General features: G+C 47.5%; 3 protein-coding genes across 3 annotated transcripts; 2 read left to right on the forward strand and 1 right to left on the reverse strand.

Moving 5' to 3' along the window:
* Positions 1-2174: 2174 nt before the first annotated feature.
* Positions 2175-4126, forward strand: ONS95_009703 (uncharacterized protein; the record flags this gene model as incomplete). Its single annotated transcript, XM_058503261.1, has 2 exons — positions 2175-3953; positions 4058-4126. 2 exons carry the CDS (start codon positions 2175-2177, stop codon positions 4124-4126), a joined length of 1848 nt encoding a protein of 615 aa, XP_058359973.1.
* A 4693-nt stretch (positions 4127-8819) lies between these two features.
* Positions 8820-10629, reverse strand: ONS95_009704 (uncharacterized protein). The gene is made up of 2 exons (XM_058503262.1): positions 9737-10629; positions 8820-9688 (listed from the first exon to the last, which is right to left on the reverse strand). Exons 1-2 carry the CDS (start codon positions 10502-10504, stop codon positions 8870-8872), a joined length of 1587 nt encoding a protein of 528 aa, XP_058359974.1. The 5' UTR covers positions 10505-10629; the 3' UTR covers positions 8820-8869.
* Positions 10630-10774: 145 nt separating this feature from the next.
* Positions 10775-12731, forward strand: ONS95_009705 (uncharacterized protein). Its single transcript, XM_058503263.1, has 2 exons — positions 10775-11005; positions 11139-12731. The coding sequence occupies exons 1-2, from the start codon at positions 10797-10799 to the stop codon at positions 12628-12630; spliced, it is 1701 nt and encodes a 566-aa protein (XP_058359975.1). The 5' UTR covers positions 10775-10796; the 3' UTR covers positions 12631-12731.
* The last annotated feature ends 3 nt before the right edge of the window (positions 12732-12734 follow it).

A 12734-nucleotide genomic window follows, 5' to 3' on the forward strand; every position in this document is an offset into this window, starting at 1 on the left:
TTAACCCTAACCCTAACCCTAACCCTAACCCTAACCCTAACCCTAACCCTAACCCTAACCCTAACCCTAACCCTAACCCTAACCCTAACCCTAACCCTAACCCTAACCCTAACCCTAACCCTAACCCTAACCCTAACCCTAACCCTAACCCTAACCCTAACCCTAACCCTATCACCCTAACTATCACCCTAACTATCACCCTAACTATCACCCTAACTATCACCCTAACTATCACCCTAACTATCACCCTAACTATCACCCTAACTATCGTTACAAACTTACCGCGAAGCCGTTATATATATAAGATACCGTCAAATTTACGGCGAAGCCGTGCAAGGCGTAGCCTTGTTTATTATATATTATATATTATATATAATGCTTAGGGTCAGGCTTAGGGTCATACTTAGGGTCATACTTAGGGTCGATTTTACCTATTATACCGTCAAATTTACGGCGAAGCCGTTATATATATAAGATACCGTCAAATTTACGGCGAAGCCGTGCAGGGCGTAGCCCTTTATATTATATATAATATAATATTCAGACTTAGGGTCACACTTAGGGTTACACTTAGGGTCATACTTAGGGTCAGACTTAGGGTCACACTTAGGGTCACACTTAGGGTCATACTTAGGGTAATACTTAGGGTTAATTTCACTTATTATACCGTCAAATTTACGGCGAAGCCGTTATATATATAAGATACCGTTAAATTTACGGCGAAGCCGTGCAGGGCGTAGCCCTTTGTATTATATATAATATAATATTCAGACTTAGGGTCACACTTAGGGTTACACTTAGGGTCATACTTAGGGTCATACTTAGGGTCAGACTTAGGGTCATACTTAGGGTCGATTATACCTATTATACCGTCAAATTTACGGCGAAGCCGTGCAGGGCGTAGCCCTTTGTATTATATATAATATAATATTCAGACTTAGGGTCAGACTTAGGGTCAGACTTAGGGTCACACTTAGGGTCACACTTAGGGTCACACTTAGGGTCAGACTTAGGGTTAAGGATAAGGTTAATTAGATACATAGTATCTAATAGATACTATGTAATTTACTAGCGCAGCGGATATTACAGTAGTAATATTAACCTTACTTAGGGTGAAGGATAAGGTGAAGGATAGGGTGAAGGATAGGGTGAAGGATAGGGTGAAGGATAGGGTGAAGGATAGGGTAGAGGATAGGGCTAGATATAAGGCTGAAAATCAAAGGATAATCGAAGAATCAAAGGTAAAAGAATAAAGATAAAGGTAAAGGTAAGAGATAAGGTGAAGGATAGGGTAGAGGATAGGGCTATACTTAAGGTGAATAAAATTTATTAGAGCCGAAGCTTTGAAATCAAAACTTGAACCTTATAACCGATGCTTTGAAATCAATAGATTAAACCTTATAACTAATACTTTGAAATCAATAGATTAAACCTTATAACTAATACTTTGAAATCAATAGATTAAACCTTATAACCGATGCTTTAAAATCAATAGATTAAACCTTATAACTAATACTTTGAAATCAATAGATTAAACCTTATAACTGATACTTTGAAATTAATATTTTAAGGGTTAGGGTCGGACTTCGGGTCGAGCTTAGGGCCGAGCTTAGGGTCGAGCTTAGGGTCAGACTTAGGGTTATATAGAAGGCTATTCCCTTTCGATTATTCACTCTTCATCACTCTCTTAACTATCATCACTCTCTTAACTATCATCACTCTCTCGACGATTATCACTCTCTCGACTATTATTACTCTCTTACCTTATCTTTCTAAACTATTACTCTCTTACCTTATTACTCTCTCACTTTATCCTTCTGAATTATCACTCTCTCAACTACTTTACTATTATCGACCCTATACTTACCTTATCCCTGCCCTAAGCCTTACCCTAGGCCTCTCCTATCTACCTTACCGGCGCCTACCTTACTAGCGCCTACCTCACCGTCGCCCTCTCCGATTTTTTACCGTTAATTCGTTACTTACCCCCCTATTTCAGCACCTAAGGATCAATTTCCACCGTCTAAAAATCGATTCTACCGGCTAGTTTTCGAGATATCATCACTTTTATAAGTTATCTCGCAATTCTACTGATAAATCACTAAGTTTTCATATTTCCCCTGATTTTTACCCCGCACTTTACCCCGCAATTACCCCTCTACCCCTCTTTTACTATGCCGTTCGAATGCCCCGCGTGTAAAAATGAATATATCGATATTCTCGATCATATTCGTAAAAAACACCCTACTGATTCCTTTACAGAGCTTCAATTACAGCCTATAGGCCTTGTTCCCTGCCCTACCTGTGCTACAGCGTGTAAAGGAGCCCACGGGATTAAGACTCATAGCGCTAAAATCCACGGAATCACCGGTAGCTCTAGGGTATCAACGCAGCACCGAATCCATACTACCCCCTCTGCCTCAGCACCCTTAGACGCTGAAATCGACGATTCTATAGGCACCCCCTACCCTGTAATCGATTTCCCTCAGCTACTAGCACCCTTTCGAGCCGCTACCCCTAAGGCCAGAGCCTCTCTAGGCCTTTCAGGCTCTGAATACCCTACAGCTCCAGGGGCTACAGGCCTGTATAAGTCGCCTCCAGCACCTACAAGCCGAAATCTCAGTACCCCTCCACCCCTACCAAGCCCCCCATTCGATATCTACCCAGGCTTTACAGGCTCTCCGTCCCCTGTAACTTCAGCACCAAATAGCCCTAAATCGCCTACCTACGCCCAAGTTACCGCCACCCCTCTAGGCTCTAAGCCTTCAGCACCTACAGGCTCCAAGCACCCTACGGCTTCAGGCTCTAAGACCCCTGTACCTTCAGTACCTACAGGCTCTAAGCACCCTACGGCTCCAGGCTCCAAGTACCCCGCACCTTCAGCACCTGCAGGCTCCAAGACCCCAGCACCTTCAGCACCTACAGGCTCTAAGCACCCTACGGCTCCAGGCTCCAAGTACCCCGCACCTTCAGCACCTGCAGGCTCCAAGCACCCTACGGCTCCAGGCTCCAAGTACCCCGCACCTTCAGCACCTACAGGCTCTAAGCACCCTACGGCTTCAGGCTCCAAGTACCCCGCACCTTCAGCACCTGCAGGCTCCAAGCACCCTACGGCTTCAGGCTCCAAGACCCCTGTACCTTCAGTACCTACAGGCTCTAAGCACCCTACGGCTCCAGGCTCCAAGTACCCCGCACCTTCAGCACCTGCAGGCTCCAAGACCCCAGCACCTTCAGCACCTACAGGCTCTAAGCACCCTACGGCTCCAGGCTCCAAGTACCCCGCACCTTCAGCACCTGCAGGCTCCAAGCACCCTACGGCTCCAGGCTCCAAGTACCCCGCACCTTCAACACCTACAGGCTCTAAGCACCCTACGCCTTCAGGCTCCAAGTACCCCGCACCTTCAGCACCTACAGGCTCTAAGACCCCTGTACCGTCAGTACCTACAGGCTCCAAGTACCCGACGGCTCTAGGCCCCGACCTCCCTACAGGCACCCGAAGGATTCAGACCCCACGGGGTATTTGGTACTCGATTCCAGGGGAAGTAGACGCTATACTCCCAGCGTACGACGGCCCTACAGGCCCTGAACCAGACTCCCTCCCAGGCTCTCGACCCCCCACGCCTACAGGCTCTACGTCACCTACATACGCCCAAATCGTCGCTACAGGCTATATACCCCCGAAGCCGTCCACTAAACGCCCTGCAAGAACACCCTCCCCAGGGGCTCAACGCCCTACGACACGCCAAAAGATAGGCCCTACGCAGCCTATAGAGCCTATAATCAAAGACAGCTCGTCCGACGAAGATCTTTATAGTGCCTCTACAGCGCCATCGTCCCCTACCCCTAGCTTTGAAGACGCTATCTCAACGCCTATACCAACTACACCTACCGATAAGACGCCTACCACACCTAGCCTACCCTCTGATAGCCCCTACTTCCCTCGACTATCACGAGTAGGCTCCCCTATAAGCAACCGAAGCTACTCACCCCTAGAACCACCCCCTAAAGCTCCCCAAGCTTCAGCACCCTCTCACGCTAAAGAGCCTATAATAATAAGCTCTTCTCCCCCAACAACCCCTACAACACACCTACCCTCCAAAACTACCACAACTCACCTACCCTCTAAAAACACCACAACTCACCTACCCTGCGAAACCTCCACACCTAGCCTACCCTGTAACCCAACACTCCAGGGCCGTACTATAGGGCCTACAGCGTCTAAACGCCCTATATCAACACAAGGCACAGCATCTTCAGCGCCTAAACGCCCTAGAACGTCAACACTAAAACGCCCTACCGACCCCCTCACATCTGAGCTACCCTTTGGATTACAACAATCGATCCACTGCCCCCAGCCTCAGGCTACCTCAGCACCTACACCCCTACACCCACAGGCTTCCTCAGCGCCTACACCCCTAGACGAGAGCGCTAAAGACCACTTGAACGCTATAAGCTCAGCGCTAAGAAACCCCTATATGCAATCCCTCATGAGATATAGCACTATTAAGGTCCCTGAAACACGTCTCCACGCCAGGCAAGCAGCGCTATTTACAGAGGCCGCTAATCGAGCGGCTTTAGCGTTCTTACGGCAGCCTAGAGAGAAGCAATTACTGGACTTTTTACTGCTTCCCAGGGTTCTCGGCCTAGGATTACAGAAGGAAGAGCTCGCTAAAACGCTGAAAGCCTACCCTACGACTATACCGGATATCCCTGAAACTCAGGGACCTCCCCCTGAACCCCCTACCCCCTCAAACGACTCCCCCGCCAAAAGAGCGACTAAGCTTCTGGAAAAAGGCTATATAGGGCGTGCCTCTAGAGCCCTAATCGACCCTACGCCTCTAGCTCCTAGCACTCCAGAGACGCTAAATACGCTATACTCGAAGCACCCTATAGGGCATAATAACCCCTTCAGTAACGCTAACCCCTCCCCGGGGCAAAATATCACCCCTGAAACGATACGACAGGCTATTCGATCGATTAATAGAGAGAAAGCCCCTGGCCTCAGCGGCTGGACCCGCCCGCTACTTGATATAGCGCTAAATTCGGAAAACTCCCCTGTAACTATAGCGCTTACACACCTAGCGAATATGATTCGACAGGGTACAGCTCCAGGGGTCGACCTCCTATGTGCTTCCCGACTTATAGGCCTTCAGAAGCCTGACGGAGGTGTGCGACCGATCGCTATAGGGGACCTTATTTATAAGGTAGCCCTAAAAGCGATCCTTATCAGCTCCTTCAAGCCGTCTATGCTTCTACCCTGCCAATTAGGCGTTAGCACCCCAGGTGGTGTAGAGCCTATAATCTTCCTCCTTGACGACGCTATTACCGGCCCAAATACCCTAAAAACTCAGCAAATCGCCTCCTTAGACCTTATCAACGCTTATAACCGAATCGGACGAACCTCAATAGCAGCTGCAGTCGCTAAATACGCCCCTACTCTCTATCGGACCGCTAAATGGGCCTATAACCAGCCTTCAGTGCTAGTAACAAACGAAGGCCACACGCTAGCAAGCGCTGAAGGAGTACGCCAAGGAGACCCTATTGCCCCCCTCTTATTCTCTCTAGCGATCCGCCCCCTGCTAGAGCACCTCCAAAAGACCCTACCGAAGGCTACAATTATAGCTTATTTGGACGATATCTATATCCTTAGCCCTGAAACTACAGCACTACTCCCTGTAGTTATAGAAGCCTTCAGGGACTCTCCAGTAGCTCTTAACCGCCAAAAGAGCACCGAAAGCCCTATTTCCCAGTTACAAACCACTGGACTTAAGGCCTTAGGGACCTTTATAGGCCCTGTAGCACACCGCCGAACGTTCCTCCAGGGGAAAATCGACACTCTCGCTACAGCGCTATATACCCTACGAGACCTCCCTAAACAACACGCTACCCTACTCTTACGGGGTAGTATACACCTACTCCTACGACACTTACAGCGCCAATTGTACTCGGAAGACCTACTAGACCTCTGGAGGTTAGCGGACTTACGAATCAAGTACGCTGTACAAGCCCTAATCGCTAGGGAGCCAGGGGAGAAGACTACCCTAATTCGCCAGGCTTTACTCTCTCTTCCAGTGAGAGAGGGAGGCTTAGGGCTCCCTATACACGCCTTATTAGCCCCAGGGCTCTATAGGGCAGCTAAGGAAGCCTCTCGATCGATTCTAGTGGCTATATGCCCTAATCTCTACCCGGAACCCCCTGGACGCCCTGTACCGACAGCCCAAGAGGTCTTCTCTAGCGTTAACCAAGACCTAGAAGAGAAGATTCTACCTACCCTATCAAAACAAGCGCTAAAATCGAAGCTTGAGAACGCTAGCTACCTCGGACGATACTGGCTTAGAACCCTGCCCACGCAAAAACACCACCTTTTAGCGGATTCTACAGTTACCGAAGCACTACGGACTAGGCTCTTACTCCCTGTAAAGCCCCCTATTTCGCCCTGTACCGCCTGTGGAGCCTACCCTCAAATAGGCCATGAAGACACCTGTAGAGGTGCTGAACGACGCTGGATTATACGCTATAACCAGGTTACCCGTGCATTTATTACTACCCTTTCTAGCCGGGAAGACCTTAAAGTGGAATCGGAGCCTACGCTAGCTAGAACGCCTATAGCCCTAGAAAACAGCCAACGACCGGATTTTTCAGTGCTTATAGGTACTTCTAGGCACTATTACGACGTTCAAATAGTAGCAATTAACAAGGATTCAGCACGCGAAGAAGCCTATGCTACGCTATCAGAGGCAGCAAACGCTAAACGGCTTAAATACAGCGACTTAGGCCCTGTATTTCACCCCCTGATCTTCTCGGCAGGAGGCCTAATGGAAGCCGAAACAGCGAAGACCTATAAGGCCCTACAGGGCCTATTAGGGCACTCTAGGGCTAAGTGGTTAGACGGGTATATCGCTAGCACCCTAACTCAGGCTCGAGGAATCGCTGCAACCTCGATCCTAGCACGTAGGTAGCTTATAACACACGCTATACCTACCCTACAGCACACACTACACCTACCCTATAACACACACTACACCTACCCTACGGCACACACTTCACCTACCCTAAGTAACTCACACTTCACCTACCCTGTGATACACACTTAGTCTACCCTATAGTACACACTCTACCGACCCTGCGACTCACACTCTACCTACCCTTTGGTACACACTCTACCTACCCTATGGTACGCACTCTACCTACCCTGCGACTCACACTACACCTACCCTGTGGTACACACTCTACCTACCCTGCGACTCACACTACACCTACCCTTTGGTACACACTTTACCTACCCTTTGGCACACACTCTACCTACCCTTTGGTACACACTACGCCTACCCTCTGATACACTCTTTACTTACCCTTTGGTACACACTCCACTTACCCTGTATTATCTCCTTCTATCTTAGTACTCTACCTTCTGTACCCCTGACACCTTCAGGCTCTTACCCTCTGTATTATTAGTATAGTCCTTCTGTATTTCAAGACTATTAGAGAGAGATAAAAACACTCGTCGCAAGCTAGCGTAGTTAGAAACAAATATAACCCAAACCTCAAACCCTAACCCTAAGTTTTAAATAAATTCCTTTAAGTAGAATCATATATATAAAAAATTAGTTTATAAAGGGATTTAAGGCTAATAACTTATAAACTAGGTCTATTACGTCTAATAAGCTTATAACAGCTGAAATCTACTAAAAGTATTAAAGAATACTAAAACGCGCTCTGATTCCACTTGATTTCTAAGTAAATCTTACTAAGTAAAATCCTAAGGGGAAAAAATTATTTATAAAGGGATTTAAGGCTAATAACTTATAAACTAGGTCTATTAGTCTTAATAAGCTTATAACAGCTAAAATCTACTAAAAGTATTAGAGGATCCTAAAACGCGTTATAATTCCACTTAGTTACTAAGTAAATAAGATACTTAAAAAAAAGTAAACTATTAATAAAGGGATTTAGAGCTAGTAACTTATAGTCTAAGTCTATTAAGTCTTATAAGCGTACTATAACCAAAAAAAACTTAATTTTATAAGAGGATACTAAAACGCGCCCTGATTCTACCTAGTGCCTAGAAAAATCACCCTAAAGTAGAAAAAATCTTCACGATTAACTTATCTTAAGTAAACTGCCCCCGATTTTAGTGATCTTTATAGCGTTTAATTCGTCAGATAATTCTCTATAATATAGTATTATTAAAAGTACGCTAGCGTTATGTTTTAAAAAAAATTATAAGAGCTAAGCCTCAGCACGCCCTGATTCCACCCCCCTGCCCGCATTTCCCGCGTTAACTTCACCCGCGTGCATCGTAGCGCGCCTCTTATAGAAACTTATAAAAATTAGTGCGTTTAAAAGCCCTTAGCGCGCTGATTTAACTAGTTAAAAAATTATAAAAATCGGTTCGTAAAATCGTTTTTAATCGCCGATCCGCGCCCTGATTCCGCCGCGTGCCCCTTTAGACATCAAGTGTAATAGCCTTCTCCAGCTAATAGACGACACGTTGTGGCAAGCTAGAGACTGCTACACCGGTGATTCAAGCGTGTTGTACCACAGTAGCACAGACCTGTCGACTCCAACACTATTCCCTTAGCTGCCACCAGGAACGCCCTCCTAAATGCACTGCAAGGTCCACTGAAGCGAGCCCCTAAGCTGCGAAAACAGGCGAAACATAGCGACCCCTCCAGGCTCTGAAGCCTCGTGAGGTCACTGGAGTCTCTGCTATACCTTTTTCGGCTTAGCGGTACGTGCCTGTGGAGAGGGCGCTTCTAGCAGCTAAGGAGATAAAGGACGAGCATGATCCTTATTAAAGCGAACAAAAGCCTCGAGGACTCGCACGTTGCTGGAAACTTCATCACGCTGTATTCTAAGCTCTACTATCTTACACCAGTAATATCTTCAAGCCTAAGCTATCCATAGCTTTAATCCAAGTGGTTCGCGAATCTGTATCGCAGCCTTCTGATCTTAGTCGCCAACATTCTTCGATAATCTTCCGACATCTATCCATACTGCCAAGCTGCAAAATAGGTACATTCTTCATAGTAAGAAATATCTTCTTCATCTTATCTCTTTGCCACCCTGTGGCCATGCATCCGGTGATGCAGATAGGCCATATTAATGTGCTCAAAACCCGCACGTCGGTGATTGCTTCCAAGGCGACAAGCGACTCAGCGACACGGATACAGATTTTTGGTAATTCTGAGTCAAATGCTGAGGCAACGACGCCGAGGTATATCTGAGCTGCACTCGCAAACACTCGAGTGATAAGTGTCTCTACTCCAAGCTCCTTTTCGGGACTTATACCAAGCCCCTTAAACCATCTGAACAGATCATTGTCAATTCGTCTTACTATAGCAGAAAGCTCTGGATCCTCCAACCTTCGCTGCTTGATCTGTACATTCAAGGCAGCGATTTCAATGATAGATATCGTCACTTCACATTGACATCCTGTGACGGCATATGTATTGACCCAGCCACGTACCGCTGTTCTGAGACAAGAGATAGGTGCCCATGGTATCAGTCCTGTCGAGGCGCATGATAGGGCATTGTACCAAACGATGACCGCGGAAAAGAATTGAAGGCCCTGGAAATGTTCAGGAGAGAGCATGTTTCGGTTCTCACAGGCATGCCTCAAACTTGGAAGAAGATGTAGAGGGCCTTTCATGTGGACATACCAACTCTCAGTGTCTCCCATCATGACCTGTTACTATCAGTCGAGAACAAAGGTGGGATACTTGAGCGTACTCACCTCCAGGGAAACAAGAAGAACGATGGCGCCGAGAACCTCAACATTCGACTCCAGAGAAACCGTGAGGTTGTATCCGTGACATTCTCCAAGGTACTGTCGTAATTCTTTGAGTGCTAGTCCATGATGAATTCTCCAGTAATTTCGGTCGCTAACACTCTGTCCTGAGATTTCCCTGTGATATGCGGCAATACTAATGGCAGCATGATACAAAGGTTTGACTTGTCGAAGAAGAGGTAACAACCACTCACGGCCATTTTTCGAGTTCGGTGAGATTGGAAATTGGATTGGAAAGACGACATCAAGGTAGTAGGAGATCAGTTCTTCTCGTGGATCATGCCCCAGAACCTGAGTAGTTCCAACTTGGTCAATAAGATAATCGTCGAATATATTTCTAATCTCGACATAGTGAGGTAAGGGGTTTTGAGGCCGAGGTTTACCGATTGTCAACTGAGATGCGTCCGGAATAATACTATGGACGTCCACAGCAGTCACAATAGGTAGGGAAGTTGCCGAATCCACGAAATTCTTGGACGTTTTCTGCTTCAAGAGCTGTCGCCTCGCTGAAGCAACTTCGCGAATCATAAGTCGCAGCTCATCAGCTTTGGCTTTCTGCTTGCTCGCACCATCTGCCCAATCTGGCTTGTCGTAGCCATAGCAAGGTAGGCTATGTGCAGTACACGCGACACAAACCGGGGACCGTTCATCACACTTTTTCCTACGTAGTCTGCATGTCCAACATGCCCCTTTGCTCCTTGCTTCCCTAGCCATGTTTCGATGACTGTGTGCTCAATTCTGCCAGTCCCCGTGAAGCATAACTGAGTATCACTACGTGATAGGATCCTATAGTTTGAAGTTGCCGAAAGATTACCGTCGCATGTTCTCAGGAAATGGCGTTGATAGTTGAAGAATTCCGATTAAAGTGAAGCTGACGCTGACAAAGGAACGCCCCTCAAATCCCGCTAAGCGAACCAATCAGTCTCAATTCCACCTCGCTCGTCCAACGTCACTAGGCGGGGTGCCTTCATCACAACAACAACATCAAAGTCATCTACAGCAACTGATGAACCAAAGGCTGGCGATTCGGCCAGTCCGGCCACTCAATCAAATCCCTCATCTAAGACTAGACACCAAACAACTTCAGTATCGCAAAATGTCCTCAGATTTCAGACAACGCTCCGTAGTCTCGTCCTTCATCTGCACTTCCCCACAAACTCCGGGAGGTCTGAAATTCGCGCTGTTCAAGCGCAGTCAAGATGTATCTACATACCGGTATGCAGCGCCTAGATCCCCTCTCAGCTATCTCAGCTCCAACCTTATTCTCGTCCTCTCTCATCTCTCCTAATCCGTTCCACTTCCATCTCCTTCCCTCAAACACTCAACAGACTCTAACACCAGATGAAAGAGGCAAATGGGCCGCCTGTTCCGGATCTATCGACCCAAAGGACTCCAGCCACCTCTCCGCCGCAGTCCGAGAGATCAGCGAAGAAACCAAGCTCTTAACCAAGGACCTCACTCTCCTCCGCCGGGGCAAGCCATTCACCCTAACTGACTCATCACTCCGCACAGAATGGACGATCTACCCATTTCTCTGGCAACTCAAGGACAATTCAAACGAGTCCCGTATCTCGCTTGATTTCGAACACACAGAATACAGGTTTATTCGACCCGAAGAGTTAAGCTCATACGACCACGTCCCTCAACTGGAAGTCGGCATGACACGGGTCTTAGTGAGTCCCGAAACGGAAGCAGGCATTAAGGTGTTGAGGGGTGATAAGGAGAGTGGTGCTCGGGCTCTTGCTTTGAAAGCGGTGCAGATTCTGCTGGATACGGTACGAGGAAGTGAGATGCAGAGGTTACAGTTCAGTACGTCGGTGCAGTTTTGGCGTGAGGTGAGGATTAGAGCGTGGCATTTGGCGAAGAATGGGAGGCCTAGTATGAGTGCTGCTGTTGAAGCCAAGTTGTTTGGGGCCTTGGATATTGTGAGCCGAGAACTACAAGCTTTGGGAGCTGACGGGCTGGAGGAGATTCCTCTGGCGAAACTGAAGGGTATGGTTGATTCAGTGTTGGAGGAAAATATCACAGGGGGGAATCAGAATCACGGTCTTGAAACGATCGCGAATGCCTTCAAGGAGTATGTGGAAAGGACTGCCAAAGGGAATAGCCAGAACGACCAGAATCCCGGAACTTTACTGAAATCAACGCCAATCAAAATTATAACCCTCTCATCCTCAGGAACAACCCATGCCTGTCTCACGACCCTCGTATCTGCCTTCTCCTCTTCTCAAACTCCACCCCTGAAACTAATAATCGCATTCCTCGAATCCCGCCCCACCTTCGAAGGTGCCTCAGCAGCCACCTCCCTCCTCAACACTCTCTCCACTACCTCCACACCCAACCACCACGTTGACATCGAGATCATCTCCGACGCCAGTATCGCAACAGCCGCTATAGATGCAGACTTCATCCTCTTAGGCGGCGATAAAGTCCTCCCCAACGGAAACGTGAGTAACAAAATCGGCAGCTGTGCCTTAGCTGTTACAGCAAAAGCATTAAACGCGGGGTGCAAGGTTGTGGCGGTGTTTGAGACGGGTAAGATTACTGCCGGAGTGGAGCAGGAAGAGGGGGAGGAGAATGATGAGGCTGAGATTACAAGGTCGTGGCCGGATGAGGTTGTTGCGAGGTTAAAGAAGATAAGGAAGGGGGGTGTTAGCAATAGGGATGGGGAGGAAAGGGTGAAGGTAAATGTAAAGGTGCGGAATAACTATTTTGAGTGGGTTCCTGCGAGGTTTATTGATATGTATATTACGGAGAGGGGGGTCTTGTCCAGAGAGAAGATAAGAAGACTTGGGTTGGAAGCGGCAAAGTTAGAGGAAAGAGTTTTTGGTGATTTGTAAGTTAGGAGTTTTTAATACCACGCACTCGTCTAAATAGACAGGACATCGGCAAGGCTTTATCATAGAGAAATATAACAACAGCAAACTATGTTTACAATAGATGA

This window comes from Cadophora gregata (assembly GCF_030347475.1).
Source record: "Cadophora gregata isolate MNR1 chromosome Unknown scaffold_4, whole genome shotgun sequence".
Classification (NCBI taxonomy): Eukaryota; Fungi; Ascomycota; class Leotiomycetes; order Helotiales; family Ploettnerulaceae; genus Cadophora; species Cadophora gregata.

Coding starts and splice junctions, on each gene's coding strand:
- ONS95_009704 (XM_058503262.1), bottom strand. CDS start 10,504: ATGGCTAGGGAAGCAAGGAGCAAAGGGGCATGTTGGACATGCAGACTA. Junction 9,689..9,736: donor TTCTTCTTGTTTCCCTGGAG/GTGAGTACGCTC, acceptor TGATAGTAACAG/GTCATGATGGGAGACACTGA.
- ONS95_009705 (XM_058503263.1), top strand. CDS start 10,797: ATGAACCAAAGGCTGGCGATTCGGCCAGTCCGGCCACTCAATCAAATC. Junction 11,006..11,138: donor CAAGATGTATCTACATACCG/GTATGCAGCGCC, acceptor ACCAGATGAAAG/AGGCAAATGGGCCGCCTGTT.